General features: G+C 46.8%; 1 protein-coding gene across 1 annotated transcript in view; it reads left to right on the top strand.

Moving 5' to 3' along the window:
• Positions 1-15,672, top strand: part of DNMT1 (DNA methyltransferase 1) — a 425,596-nt gene that overhangs the window by 218,161 nt on the left and 191,763 nt on the right. The window contains exons 19-20 of the mRNA XM_069604056.1: positions 4,557-4,758; positions 9,846-9,979. Coding sequence (XP_069460157.1) covers positions 4,557-4,758; positions 9,846-9,979 — 336 coding nt within the window. The remainder of the gene's footprint in view (positions 1-4,556; positions 4,759-9,845; positions 9,980-15,672) is intronic.

Below are 15,672 nucleotides of genomic sequence, written 5' to 3'. Positions count from 1 at the left end.
GTGTACTTCCTTGTACCCAAAGGATTTCACCATGCGTCCTGTTCTGGATCTGTGCCCAGCGAACAAGTTTATAAAACCCCAAAAGTTTCGCATGGTAACACTGCGGGAGGTGATCCCATTGCTGAAACAGGGGGACTTCATGGAAACATTGGATATGAAAGATGCATATTTTCATATTTCAATGTTGCCAGCGCACCGAAAATACCTAAGGTTCAAAGTACTCCCCTTCAGCATCGCCTCGGCCCCAAGGGTGTTTACCAAAGTCCTGGCAGTGAAAGCAGTGCACCTGCACAGACTATCGGTCCCAGTTTACCCTTACCTCGACGACTGGCTCATTATGTGGGACTCGTTCGATGCTTGTTTTTCGAACACCCAAAAAAACAGTAGATCTCCTTGAGCCTGGGTTTTTCAATCAATGAAAAATCCAGCTTAGTCCCCAGCCAAGTAAAACAATTTCTGGGAGTGCTAATTCGGACGGAAGACAGTCTTGGACTCTGGGTTAGTATTCAATTCCCTAAAGGTTCATCTGGCTGCTCTGTCAGCCTAGACCACATCACAGCAAAAAGTATTGTGGTGGAAGATGCCAATAATTAAAGCCTTTATGGAAGGGGTTAAGATGATTTATTCTCCATCTCTCATCCAGCACCTTGATGGGATCTGAATGTGGTTTGACCAGGCTCATGGGAGCTCCCTTTGAGCCTATGCATAAAGCAAGTCTGAAAGAGCTGACTTACAAAACAGCCTTCCTAGTGGCTATCACTTCTGTCAGAAGGGTTAGCGAACTACAGACTTTCTGTTCTAGACCCATTTGTTACAGTCCACAAAGATAAGGTAGTTATGCGCCCATATCCCAGGTATGCACCGAAATGTATTTCAAAGTTCCATGTGAACCAGTCAATTGAACTACTCGCGTTCTTTCGACCATGTTAGTAGTTTTCTGGAAGAAGCCTTCACACACTAGACGTACGCAAGGGCAGTCATGTTTTACATGGAAAGGACTAAACCACTGAGGAAAACGAAACAATTCTTCGTTTCAGTGGCAGCTGGTAGAGAAGGGGATCCTGTCTCTAAATCAGCAATCTCAAGGTGGATTGTCAAATGCATCAGTTACTCTTGCGAAGAGAGAACTGCCCTTCAAGCCTAGAGCGCACTCTACTCGAGGCACTGGGGCATCCATAGCATTCATTTCAAATATTCCCCTAGAGTCCATTTGCAAAGCGGCAACCTGGAGTTCTGTACACACCTTTACAAAACACTATTGCCTAGACACTCATTCTAGGTCTGATTCTCAGGTGGGACAAGCAGTACTAAGAAATCTCTTCTCTACTGTTCCTTCTCACATCCCTCCTTCAACCCCAGGTACTGCTCGCTAGTCTATGCTTAGCATGTGATTCTAAGCAGGTTAACTAGCATCAGAAGACATGCATTACTTACAATCATCAGAAATGCTATTACGCTATCTGCTTGGATTCACATGCGCCCTCCCTGCTCGGGTTGGAAGGAACATTGACGTCTTACTACTTTCTCTCTTTATGTACTCATTATAGCCTTGGGCTCCCTCATTGCAGAAAATACAATCAGAGGGACCTCTGGGCGTGAGGGATTTTGGGTACTGCACACGTCACAATAGGGATAGTGTTACAGACACGCCTATGCTGACGTCCCCGAAAGACGAGATGCAATACTCTGCGGTTACCACTGGATGTCGGACCATATGCATAGCCTGTGAATCTAAGCAGATACAATCAAATGCTATTACGGTAAGTAATGCATGTCATTTAATGGTGTTTTTTTTATTGAGCCTCCTTTAGAAGGGGACAATGTAACAATAAAAATATACTTCACAACCCTTCCTCAGATTTATGTTAAGCAAGTAGATGCCCTTTTGGGATGTCACACACTTCCTACACCCTGAGGTGACTTCAATTGCTAGGATACTGTGGACATTGATGTCACGTTGTACACTTAATGCAATACTGGTGGCAGGTTGGAAGGAAAAAGGTTAAGTTCTCAGAACAGTTGAGTACACAATCCCCCAATGAAGTCTAGGTTGGACCTTTCACAGCAATACAAGTTAAACTTGGGCACCACCTATGAGAGAAAGTTGGAATCAGTTAATGGGTCAGAAGAGTGCAGGGAGCCAGGAGCGGCAAAGTCTTGTATTCTAATGTAGCTTGTCCTGTTTGCGGGTCCCTCCGGTGGGGACCTACCATCAGAACGCTGTATTGAACATATTTTCCAGACATGAAAGCGTTGGCATGATGCACACAAATTCTTAATTTTGAAATGGGCACCTTCTGCATATCGTGATTTAAGAGGCACAATTAGTAGACAAAGACCTTGTTTACTTGCCTTAGAATAGGCTGCAAAGGTTGATACACATGTTGGCCTATCCTAGCAATCAGAAAAACTGAATCTATATCAGTTCTAATAGCATTGCTATTAGTTCAAAGTTCTTACATCTTTATCAGCGCATTGATTGTGGCACTCTGCAACTTGCAAGGGATATTGGTAGTGTTGCATCCATTTGGTGGGCACATTTGTCGTCCAACCAACACCACATTCAAACCTTCCTGGGAAAACGTGTTCAATTCTAGATGTCATTTAAAGCCTCTGGCTGAATTGGATCCAGGCTTCTGCATTTGCACTTTATGCCTGGCAAGTACCTAAACCCCACCCAGGATCAATTGTCTGGAAAGGCAGGAAGTGCGAGGGAGGGTCCCAAAACTTCCATGTCCTTTGTCTCTAGTTGTGCTGGAGTGAAACTAGGTCGTATTGGCTGACTGTTCTGGAGGTCACCCTGCTGTGATTGACAGCCTAGTGCTTTGAATGAATGGGAACTTGAATAACCAGCAAGGTTTTTGGGACTAAGAGCAGAGTCGACAACTGGAGGACAACATCCGAAGAGGTAAGACTCGCGCAGCACCCACCTGGACTGTGAAGTGCCTGGTGAAGCCCTACAGCTGTGCTGAACCAATTTTCAAATCGACAGGGAAGACCTGTAAAGTACAACTTCCTCCCTTAGGCTGGTGGGACCAACTAGCCTCGAGACCAACTCTATTTTGGCACAACCCCTGACTTGCTGCGACTTTCCAAGGCTGCAGAAGCCCAATACCCTGGGTACCATGACCATCTGTGAGTGCACTCTTTCGAAGTCCGAATCTGGCCAGATCTTCATAGGTAACCACAGGACCATACAGAAGCAAGAATCAGCAACCGGAGTCCAGAAACAAGGATCATAAAGCTCTTAACAAGAACTTTTCATCATTGTTTGGCGCTGAGAAAAAGGCGCCAAAGCCGATGAATCAACGGAAATCCATTGCTGCCGAGACCCTCCAGTGTTGCCAGATGAACACGCCAGACGTCCTCCCTTTCATCACCGCGACAAAGGACCATGAACAAGGGTCTGCAGCATTGCATCCAGCTGGAACAACTTCATTTCATAGGTACTGTGGGGCTTTGGGTATACTATCATTTTGTCATTTGGGGTCCTTCCAACCTTGGAGTACGATTTAACCCTACACTAAATTGACCTCCACTTACTTGCACTGGTCTTGCAGCTTGTGCTTTCTAAAGGTGACTCCTCATCAGAACTTTGACTTTGGCTGTCCTGGCTCTATAGAGGCCTCCTTCTGAACCTATTGGCTTTGGTAGTGCGTGTTCCCTTACAGGTTTTAAATGTTGAACGCTGTGATAATTGACTGCCTGCATCCCTTTGGGAGAATCAAACTGTTCTTATAGCTTACTGTTCTGATCTAACATTTCCTTCCTTGAATAGCTTGCTACTGGAAATGTATTACCAATATAAATGTTATGGGTGCTGGCACATGTGCAACATATGAAGGAATTACCCACCTGCTTTAGTCCCTTTTTGACTTGAATCCTAACTTGGGATTAATGTTGCAACTAATTGCTGCTTTTTAAAGAATGCTTTAAATATCTGTGTATAAATGATGTATTATAAGTAACTGTTTACTTGGAGACTTGTTGGTGATTTCATAGCTCACATAAGCCTGGCTGCTCAGTCACACTACCAACTTGAGTAGTACTGGCCTATATTAAAATGTGTTGCTTAATACCAAGAAGTTTTGTGTATTCCCACACGAGGTGGACTGCACTATTGACAATAATTCTTTCACACAAGTTTAGCTATAGAACACTGCCACCAGCCAAAGGGCACAATCCTAGACTCTGAGGGAACGATGTCTTTCGCACTACATGAGTCACAGTATCTCTGGCAGACGAGGCCATGGGATCACTCATTTGCCAATTAGTTCTACACACTACCATGCCAGACTTGGTCTGGGACATGCAGGCTGGTTGCAGAATGCTTGGTTTGAGGTATACAGTTGTACTGTCACTTTATTGCTATGTCCAGTTCGCTGCAACCCACCATATCAATTTACAGAATCCACAGGAAATCTTTTAGGGTGCAAAGATCACTCATTTTGTAGGTTTAGAACATCAATGCAATGTATAATACAGTACAATTTGATTTTGAACTTATCTTTTGCTAACCTTGAAGCATGAGACTAAAGTTTGAATTTTATTTGTAGAGTTGCTGCCCTGTGGGAAGAGGGTGGCAGTCAGATGTTCCATGCACACTGGTTTTGCCTTGGCACTGACACAGTTCTTGGTGCAACATCGGATCCACTGGAACTCTTCCTTGTGGATGAGTGTGAAGACATGCAACTTTCTTACATTCATAGCAAGGTTGACGTAATTTACAAAGCCCCATCCAAAAACTGGTTTATGGAGGTAAGTGATGTATTCTGCCAGTCTTACTCTGCATGGTATAGATTCAAAATGTACTCCATTTCCAATTGCATTGGCCATTGGGGAAGATGGGGCTGTAAATCTATTTAGTCTTAAGTGAAGGTTACTCTACTGTGCCAGTGATGACCATGGTGTCCTTGAAGCTGAGGCTTGTCTTTAACTGTGTACTGCCCCCCCCCCCCCCCCCCCGCCAGGATATCCAGACCTTGTTTGAAGTGTTTACTTTTTTTTTGATAAACTTTGGATGACTGCATCATTGTAGATTGTTGGGTCGATTGTTTAGCAGGGAAAACTGTCTTCCAGTAACAATCACAATGAGGATGCAATGGTAAGTCTAGAGAATCTGCCGCAATGCATTACTGAGGGCCTTGTATTACACGGGTGTATTGAGGGGCTTTACTATGCAGCTGTTCCTCTAATGAAGTTCAAAGCAGATCTGCTGGACGTACGCTGATTTTTGGAGTGCCCTTTTAGCCACGCCAACCTTCTGTCTTAATACTTAAAATACATGGTTCCTACTTTTGGGCTTTTATTTTGTTTAGAATCCAACGTTTTGATGGCCAAAGGTGTTGGTAGTATTTCTTAAGTCCAACTATGGGCTTCATACTGCTGCTGGCCTTCCAAGGTCCAGTCTTCAGACAAACTTTTTCTTCAGACCCAGAAACACTAGCAACAACCTATGATGCAGCAATCAACTCCATTGCCCCTTGCAAACCCACTACCCACTCCAACTCGTGGTTCACCCCTGACCACCTCACACTCCAACGAGAAAAAAGCTGCACTCAGTGGCAAACGTCCCACCCTGACAAAGATAAAATATCTTTAAAGCCCTATCCATCAAATACCAAAAGGCAATCACCCAAGCGAAGGCCAAATCTTTTGAATCCAGAATCAGAGCCCATTCTAGCACAAAAGAAATCTTCGCCATTTTCAGGGAGCTTGAGACACCCACTCCCGCCCCCCAGAATTTCACCAAAGACTGGTGTGATGAAATACAAACGGCCATGCAAACCAAATTAAGCCTCCTCAAAAACAAAATACTAGCCACTAAACAAGCCCTACCTAGTAAGCATATCCCTGCCCCACCTGCCCTGGCCCCCTCTACCCTTCTCCTTCAAACCCATTCAGGAAAAAGACATCAACATAATGAGGAACATCAAACCCTCGAACTGCAAAGGTGATGGATGCCCAGCCTCCATTATCAAAGACTGCACAGAAGCGCTAGCTCCATTCTTAACAGCCTTTGTTAATGGCTCCTTTACCACAGGGAAAGTCCCCGCCTCCCTCGGAATCTTGTGTCCGCCCTCTTTTAAAAAAAGCCAACTCTGGATACCACAACTACAGACCCATCACCACTGTCCCATTCCTCAAAATATCGGACAAAGCAGTCTTCCTGCAGGTTCAGCACTTCATTGAAGAGAACAAACTCCTTAGACTCCGCCAATCTGGTTTCCGCCCCAAACACAGGACCGAAACCGCCCTACTTGACCCGAAAAACCAGATGGATGATGCTAGAGACATGGGTAAACCAGCACTTCTCCTACTCCACCTATCTGCAGCTTTCAACCTCGTTGATCATAGCGTCCTATGCCACCACCTTTCCTCCACTGCCAAATTCTCCCCAGAGGCCGCAGCATGGATCACCTCCTTACAAGACAGAACCATGCAAGAATTCTGACCTAGCCGCCGCATCACCAACCATCATACTGTGGTGTGCCCCAAGGCTCCTGCCTCCCCCCTCCCACACCTGATACAACATTTTCACACGACCCCTCTTCCTCATCCTCGATGCTATGGGCATCTCCTACACCAACTACGCCGACGACACTCAGATCCTCCTCCTCACCCTCACAGGTAACTGACACCGACTCTGACCCTCAACAACCTCTACAACACCATCCAAGCCTGGATGGCAGACAACGGATTATGCCTCAACTCTGACGAGACGTAACTCCTCCTGGTAGGTTCCCCCGACACGCTAAAAAATCTAGATGTTCAATTCAGTCTACCTAGATTCCAGCCTATCCATGGATTGACAAGTCAACGCAATAGCCTTTGCAGCTGCATATCATGGCAAACTTATCAACGCAGTCAGACCCTTTCTCTCCAAAGAGAACTACAGCAACATAGCCAGAGCCATCACCGGCTCTAGGCTAGACTATTGTAACATAATTTTTCTGGGAACCTCCAATAAAAACTTGGAGACTACAAGTAAAACAGAACCATGCTCTCCGGGCAGCCCAAGGCATTGCTAAAAGCACATTTCTGAGGCCAGAAAACTAGCCCACTGGCTCCTAACACAGGAAAGGATCGGATATTTTATGCCATCCAGTTTTGGATAAGGGAATATATTTTGTGTAGTGGTTTGTTCTAGATTACCAGAGATTGGGATGAGTATCTGAGTATCATCCGCAAAATTGGTATAAATTACTCCCATGGAGTCTAGTGCTGAAAAAAGCTTTGTGTAGGGATTGTAGAGGGTGCGGGAGAGGCATGATCTTTGGGGTACACCTATAGGTACTCTGATGGGATCAGCCGCCTCCTCACCAATGGCTAATCAAAGTACGATCTGATGAGAATGACTTGATCCAAGTGGTGGCATTATTGGACAAGTTAACTTTTTGAGTGTTAGGCGCAGTTTATCAGGGTCTACTAGATCGAACGCAGCAGACGGCGTAATAGCAGGATGCAAAGGTTACCTGAATCTCTAATGGCATTCATCCGACTTTTTAATTTATTTTTATCCAGTATTGCCATCTCTGCGCTGCGATTATGGCAAAAGGAGTGTCATTCCCTTAACAGGTGGTAGCTGTCTAGGTATTCTTGTTCTTGGCTATATGTAATTTTTTATCAATTATATTGAGGATGGGGACTAGTGATGGGTCTAAAGATGGTGGGGTCTAGTTTTTATTTTTATCGAGGTGTGACCCAAGCTGCTTTGATGCTAGGGGGGCTGGTGTTGGAATTGAAGGATGCATATATAAACTCAGTGATGGGTGCTACAGTAGGCACACAGGTCTTAACTAGTTTTCCGGGAAAACTACCTCCTTTACAATTTGATGGTTTAAGGGAGGCTATGGTCTTGAGTACTTGGGCATGGGTAAGAAGTAAAGTTGAATTGAGGGGTAGTTTTGTATTGATTAAAGTGGTATTCGGCTCATCCGTAAGGGCCAGTAGCTTTCTTTTAGTTACAATTTTGTCTTGGAGGGAGTTGTGGCTAGAGCGTTTGTGATGGTTGTAAACCATGCTTTACTTGCAGTGCCTAACTTGGGAGGTGTGGTGGGGGTTTCCAGTTCCCCTAAGTATAGTGAACTCTTCTTTACCATTGCATTGGTGATCTGTGAGTTAATGGAGCTGACATTTTGGGTAATTGCTGCATATTTATATTTTTTGTGCAATGGCTTGGACCGTTTTTGGACTTACTGGACAGGTGCTTTCTAGTTAAGTGTTCTAAAGCCCTTTTGTTCTAAGTTCCATAAGTCATTCATTGAACCAGTAATTTCTACTTCGTTTTGGGCAATTTAGATTTAAACAGAGCTACTTCGTCTGGCTGTTTTCAAACGTGTGGTATAGTAAGGGGATGTTATCTGGGGTGGTGGTTGATGTGGGCTGGGCGTTGAGCAATTTGGACTGGGGTTAAATTGTCTGGTGTGAGATTACATGCGTTAGGCGTGGAGAGAAGATGGTGCCTCTTGAGCTATGGCAGTGGATGTTGAAGTGAATAAGGTGGTGGTCCGACCAGGATATCTCCATGATCTCTTCGAGGGTAGCGTTGCTATTTGGTGTAAGGATCCAATCTAGGGTTCTAACGTTAATATGGGTTGGCGATTTGGGGGAATTGCAATTCTTGAAATGCCTTGAGGAAATCTGTGGCTTTGTGATCTCGTAAGTCGTCGAAGCCCAGGCTTAAGTCTCCTAGTAGGATGACTTTAGTTTTGGGTTTTAAAATTGGGGTGATGAGTAAGGGGATATCTGTCTGGATGGTTAGCGGAGCTTGGCACTCTATACACTATGAAGTTCATAGTTTTTCAGGATCAGTAAGTTTTAGTGCTGGGATTTCATATCCTTCTATTGTTTCGGTTGTACACTCTCTAAACTGTAGTGAGGTTTTAGCCATTATGGCTACACCTCCTCCCGTGGCTTCTAGGTGGTCTGGTCCTAGGATGGTGTAATTGGGTGGGATGGCTAATGTTAGTAATGGGCCTGAAGCTTGGTGGAGCCAGGTTTGTCATTGAGAAATCTAGTTGGTATTCCAGTATGAGGTCATGGATGCCAATGGCATGTGCACCTAAGGTTCAATATGGCACATTTCCACTGATAATTAGGTGGAGTCTTGTGTGTTGTAAGGTGGTGGTGAAGCATACTGACTTTTATTATTGGGCTGTGTTTTGGAAAGGACTTGCTGAAGTTTGGGTTGCATCGTGGAGGCTGATGTTCATGGTGATTAAGGTCATTTGTCTTTGCTCCACCTCTTAAATACCCACCGAAGTATCTCCAGTAAAGCGTACTTGACCACCGTTCGGCAAATCGAGGACTAAAGGGAACTGTGCCTGGTGGTGGTTGTCGGGTGAAGGGACTTGCGCTGAGGGACGCACGTGTTAGGTTCCCGTGACTATGGAAGTAATGGTAACAATCTATCGTAGCCTGCTTTTTCTGACCTGCCTGCAGATGCAGGCTGTGCAACCCAGTTGTGAAAGGGGAGAGCAAGGATGAAGAGATTCTTAATTGCCATAGCTAACTTTTACGTCCAAAGTACTTAATGAGCTAATGTATGCACCACATAAAGGTGTGTAATTTAAGTATACAGTCCAGTGTTTTTTGCTAAATTGTTAGCGGTTGTATAAGTCTTAAACTGTGTAGGGAAAATAATTCAGCATGTTTGATATTACATGTAAATCATGACCACAGCTGATATCCAGGAACATATAGGTTGTAAAAGATGCCATGAATTCAAAAATCATTATTTGTTTGAATCCCATGTGTTTTGTTGTATATGGGGGCTGCACATTGTGCTTTTTAGGAATTAGCTTGTGCTTTACTCAATTCTGTACTTATCCATTTTCTTAAAGGGAGGAATGGATACAGAGATTAAAATGGTGGACGATGATGGGAAAACTTACTTCTATCAGCTCTGGTATGATCCTGAATATGCAAGATTTGAAACTCCTCCTGACACCAAGCCTACTGAAGATAATAAACACAAGTGAGTGAACAGTTAAATGCGGTCCTTGTTGTACATGGGGTGGTTGTAAAATCATGTGTAATGGACTCTGGCCATTAAACCATACTGGAACAGTTGCAACATTTGAGGAAATCAGTAAAACTTTGTCCACACAGTCTGTGTAAACAATACTAGATGCAGCAGGTTCTTCTCTGGTTTTAACAAGGCCATTATCATCCACAGCATAGTGAATTGATATTTGCATCTAACCCCCAAGGTGGTAGTGGTCCTCTTTTTTTAAATTAGAGCAAGCACTTATTTAGAAAATTGCCGCCATGAAATCAAATCTTGTCCTGAGCTGTGCCCCTATTTAATGGAACAGATGAAGGTAAGCATTCATTAACTTATTTTAGAATGGCACCAAGCTATTAAACGTCCGTAAAACCCAAGGCAGACTTTGCTATACATTAGGTGAGGGGGCGCAAGACCCAGTTGGCGAACATATACACTAATAATCTGAAAAATAGTGAAGCCAACAGCATTACTTTTGGGAAAGACGCATAACCAATTCACAGGTGAGTATAATTTGTTGTTAATTTTCAGAATGGCAAAACACCTTCAAGGTACTTCAGCAACTGCTCAATCTGAGGGGCAGTTACCAGCTAACTTTTGCAAGTAACTTTGAAACACTTGTTCTACTTCAAGCCAGAATCCTTTTCTTATCCAGTCCTTCCCTAGTCTATTGCATGAGTTCTCTGAGGCAGAAGAGGAACCCCAGTGGTCTGAACCAGCTGTAGGCAGGGTGAGATGGGGTTCAGTTGCAGGGAAAGTCGGGTGTCTGAAGTCTTCAAGTATTTCACTTTAGAGTTAAAAAGGATCCTGGCACTTTTGTGAAGAAACCCTAGGAGGATTCCAGCAGTGGGCCTGGGTGAACTGGATGAGGGTGACGCCCAATGACAAATGGATCAAAGCGATACATCTCACAGGCTTAAGATCAGTAAATACCCCAGCCAACACAACCTCGGCACGGATTTGCAGCCGGGGCAAACTTCATGATCTGCAGCCAAAAACCTGGTCTATGCATTACTTGTCATGAAGACAGGACATTGCAATGGATTCTGCCACAGGGATCAACTTTGAAGGCTCATGCATGAGTTGCTTTGCAGTTGGATGCACAAGTTGGTAGTGACTGAGCAGCCATGCGTATCTCAAGAGGGGCCAATGTGAGCTATAGGGTTGTAACAGATTCAGTGACATGTATTCAAAACACTATACTCAAGGGTTTGTAAATATTAATTTGTCTCTTAAAATAAACTTTTAGAAGGGAGCAGTATGCAACACTTAAATACACTTCAAAAAGACTCCTTCAGTTCAGTAGATAGCCTTTTGGGATGGCACACAGTGTACACGCTTGTGTGACTGCAACTGCTAGGACACTGGACATTAATATATAACCTTTTTACACTTAAACTGTAATTATGGCAAAGGTTAGGGAAGGAAACGATGGTTAACAAGTTTCTCAAACAGGTAAGCACTTTAGAATCCCCCTATAAAAAAATAGGTCCCAGCTATACAAGTAAGGTATGTATGACTTTTTGGGGGGATACTTAAATAGTCGGAGGGTCAGCAGAGTCTTCAGGGAGCCAGGACAGCCAATGTCAATTGAGCAAAGTCTAGGGGAGCTGAGGCACTTCTTGAAGATGGGGCAAAAAAGAGTTTTGTTGTAAAGAATCACTGTTGGACCACAAGCTGGGAGGCTTCTGAAGGGCAAAGCTGCAAGCAACTCTGCAAACTGAAGCAAATCAAAGTCTCCAGTGAGGGCAAGCTACACAGAGTTGAGTACCCCTAGTTACACAGTACCTAAGAGTCTGAAGAGAGGTCCAGCTGGCTTCTGTCCCTGTTGTAGTCCTGCAGATCCTGTTTCCTGGACCACACTTGTGGGGACAAGAGGGAGAACGTCTAGGGACTCCTGCACTACGGTTTGAAGGTCTGCAGTAGCAATGGGCACTCTCCATAGCGGCAGCACTTTGGGGTTTCAGCTACTCGCAAATGGTACCACTGCGGTTCTTGGACACCTTGTGGGCTCCACTTGCTTCTGGGGTCTAGCACTCTGTTGTGGCTCAGACTTGGGTAGTCCTGCATCGAGGTAATGTGCCTGAAGCTTGGGTCCGGCTTAAAAGTTAGGCACTCTATTCTGGTGTTCCTGTCCCCTGGCACTCTGCTACAACAGCCAGAAGGGAAAGGGTTTCCAGTCAAGTTCTTCTTGGGATCAGTTGGTCCCACCAACCCAAGGGAAGTTGTCCTTTCCGGGCTTATCTAGTCTATTCAAAATTTGGAACTTCAGCATTGCAGCAGGGCGTTACCGGGTGTCGGGGAGAATTCTCAGAAATGTGCTAATTCCCTTCTATGTTGGTGACCACCAGCTAATTTGCTGGTCTCTTGGACTTTTAATTTATATCATGATGGACTTTTTTCCCACTCTTGTGCATTTTTGTTTAATTTGGACTCTCTTTTGACTTTGGAGCCTGGCAAACTCCATAGGCATCTTTTTTACATTGTGTGCCACTGCACTGAAGGTGCGGTGGCACAGGGAAGTCTTTCATATTTCCCAAAGGTTTACATACCTTGTCTGGCATGGATTCACATGCTCATGAATTCCCCGTCAGGCTGGGAAGCCTTGGTAAAGAAAAATTCAGTTGAAGTTTTGTTTCTGAACTGTCTTTCTTAGTAGTAACCAATCACTGGTCTCTGGGTCATACTGCCCCAGCCAATGACAGCCCTCTCCCTAAGCCCCTTCCCCTGGCCGCCATCCTCAGATTTTTACCGCATGTTCAAGTGTTGGGAGTCCTCGTGCTATAGCTCTCGCTTTTACTGCGTTTTGCATTTTTCTTTTTTTTTCAAAGTTTAATCTCATTTATTTGGTCAATCGAGCCGCAAGCTCCACCGTTTCTACTTCCGATCAACAGGGACCCGTTTTGGAATTTTCTACGTCCCTCGAGGGGCTTTTGGAGGATTCCAGAAGACCTTGAGGCCTACCTGTGGACATGGCCCAGGACAAAGGAAACTCGACGCCCGGATCTAAGCTGTTCAGAAACTGCCCTGGATGTGGATTGCAGAATGTCTCCGAGGGCGAGCATTCTAGATGCCTCTGCTGCCTGCACGAAGACACCACGCACGTGGAGAAGAACTGTGCGTTTTGCAAGAACATGTCGGACGGACCATGAAGGATCGGCGTAGCCGCCTCGCCAACTGGCTGGAAGGAGGTGAGAGGTCCGAGCGGTCTTCGAATTCCTTTGAGGGCGTTCTGGCGCTGGGGGAGCAACTAAGCACCGAGTCCGCAGGCACCAGGAGCGCTAAACAGTCGGGCTCCTCGGCTGCCAGGCAGGGTGCGCTTTCACCGACCATCAACCACAAGCCAACGCTCTGGCTTGGGAAAGAGGAAGTCTGAACCTGGGTAAGCTTCTGGAGAAGCTCTGGTCGATCCTGACGGAAACAGCTGAGGGGGGAGCGAGGCGGTAACACCAAGGCCTCCAGTGCGCCTAAAATCATGAAGGCTTTGATTCACCCAGCTAAGACATCTATCGAGGGAGTCGTGGCAGCCCTGGCGAAGCCTGCAGAGGTGACCTCAGGGCCCAGTTTCCCTGCCACCGTGGAGGAATCCTCTTTTCAGCCAATCAATAAGACCCCTGTGGAAAAAGAGGGGGGGCGGCGGCGGTGCCGATCATGGACACGCATTCAGCCTCTGAGGCGCTGGCTGGGGACATGAAGGTCCTCAACTTCGAGGAGGTCCAGTCCCACGGGAGGTATCCGGACGAAGAGAGCGACTGGTATCGACGAGGTTCCTGTGGAGGCGGAGGATTCCACTCCCCAACCGTTGCACCTGTCGCCGGTACCCGAGCCTCAGGACAAATCGGGAGCTATCTTGATGGCGATCCAGGCCTTATGTACGGCAATAAGGACCAGGTTGCCCTTACCCCCAATGGACGATCCAGCGGAACCTGGCCTGTCGGGGAGCCATCCAAGCAAGCAGAGGAGTTCAACCCCTGTCCCCGCCCTTCCAGCCTGCGAGGCCCTCGCAGCCTTCATCCCCTTCCCCTGATCCTTGGGAGGACATGGGAACGGAGACTGCCATGACGGGGGTGGATGACAGTGGTGACGATGGGATGGACCTCCCATCACCACCACCACCACCTCCTCGGGCCTCCCCGCCTGACGAAATTGGCTCCTTCGCCATGATTGCCAGGGCATCCGAGCTCTTCACGCTCTGCCCCGAAGAACAGAAGAAGGAAGGTTTCCTCTGTCAACAGTGTGAGGCCAAAAGGAAGGCGGTCCTCGGTCCCGTTACTAGATGACATCTGGGACGAGGAGCTTTTGCTCCTGAAGAACCCAGCCCTGACTCCTGCCAAGAGCGACCGGTACAAGAAGTACCAGGTCCCTGATTCCGCCCCTCTGTGCCTCAGGGCTCAGCCGAAACCCGTATTCGGTCGTCTCGGCGGTGGCAAAGAAGGCGGCAGGGGCTACGGCTTCGTCTTTCACCTCCCACTGGACGGCGATGGGAAGAAACTGAACGCCATGTGGCAACATGTTATTGTGGCGACGATTAAAGTGGCCAACGCCTTAACAATTGTGGTCCATTGCAACAGGGAGCTTTGCTTTAATATGGCTCTTCTGCTGGACTTCCGGACGACCAGAGCAGAGGCCCTACAGATCCTGCAGGAGGGCAAGGTGGCGTTGGACCACGCCATAACGGTGGCCACGGACATTGCTGACACCGGCTTCCGCCAGTTGGGCAACAGTATTTGTCTTCGGCGTTGGCTCAAGGCGACCAATTTCCACCAGGATGTGCAAACCAGAGTTTTGGTCATGTCCTTTGACGGGAATAACCTATTTGGCAAGGCAGTGGACAAATCGCAAGCAAGGTGCCTCCAAGGATTCGGCGGCAGCTCCTCTATGTATCTATGTACCGCCATGTGGCCCGCTCCTCGTCTCAGGAGGCCTACAGAGGACACGGCAAGTCCGGAGGATTTCTTTGTCAGCAAGGCCTCTGCCAAGCAGGACTGAACCAGCCATAGCGTCAGGCCCCCACCTGAGCACCCCAGTGGGAGGCTGGCTGGCGAAGTTCGCCAGCGTGTGGATCTCCACCAACCAATGGGTGCTGGATGCCCTGGCCCAAGGGCACACTCTTGCGCTTCTGAAGGTCAACATTAAGCATCTCACCTCCTCACCAGGCCCACCTTAAGGCGAACAGGTTGCGCAGCACTGCTTGGCCGACACTGGACTCCTCCCCAGAATCCCAGGCAACACAGCAGAATCTCGTGAAGATGTCGACCGACGCACCAGATGGAACGCTGTGGTAGCAGCAATCGCTCTGGTTGAATGCGCTCTCGGACAGCCGGGCAGCGGTCGGTTTGCCAACCGGTGACCGTGCATGATGCAGCCAGAGAGCCATCTGGAAATGGAAGCCTTTGAGAGGGCCTTCCCTTGGTTTACAGGTCCAAAGTTGACAAACGGCTGTGATGTCTTCCCAAAACTCTTCATGCGGTCCACGTAGAACTTCAGTGCTCTAGCTACATCCAGCGAGTGCAAAGTCCTCTTAGCCGGCGACGGGAAGAAAACGGCTAACACCAAGAGCTTGTTGAGATGGAAGTCCGACGGTACCTTGGGCATGAAGGAGGGGTGCGTCCTCAGCACCACCCTCGTCTCGTGAAAAGTTCGGTATGGAGGTTTACAAGAGG

This window comes from Ambystoma mexicanum, chromosome 3q (genome assembly GCF_040938575.1).
Source record: "Ambystoma mexicanum isolate Mex_15411 chromosome 3q, UKY_AmexF1_1, whole genome shotgun sequence".
NCBI lineage: Eukaryota > Metazoa > Chordata > Amphibia > Caudata > Ambystomatidae > Ambystoma > Ambystoma mexicanum.
This window is presented reverse-complemented; position numbering and strand designations above follow the sequence as displayed.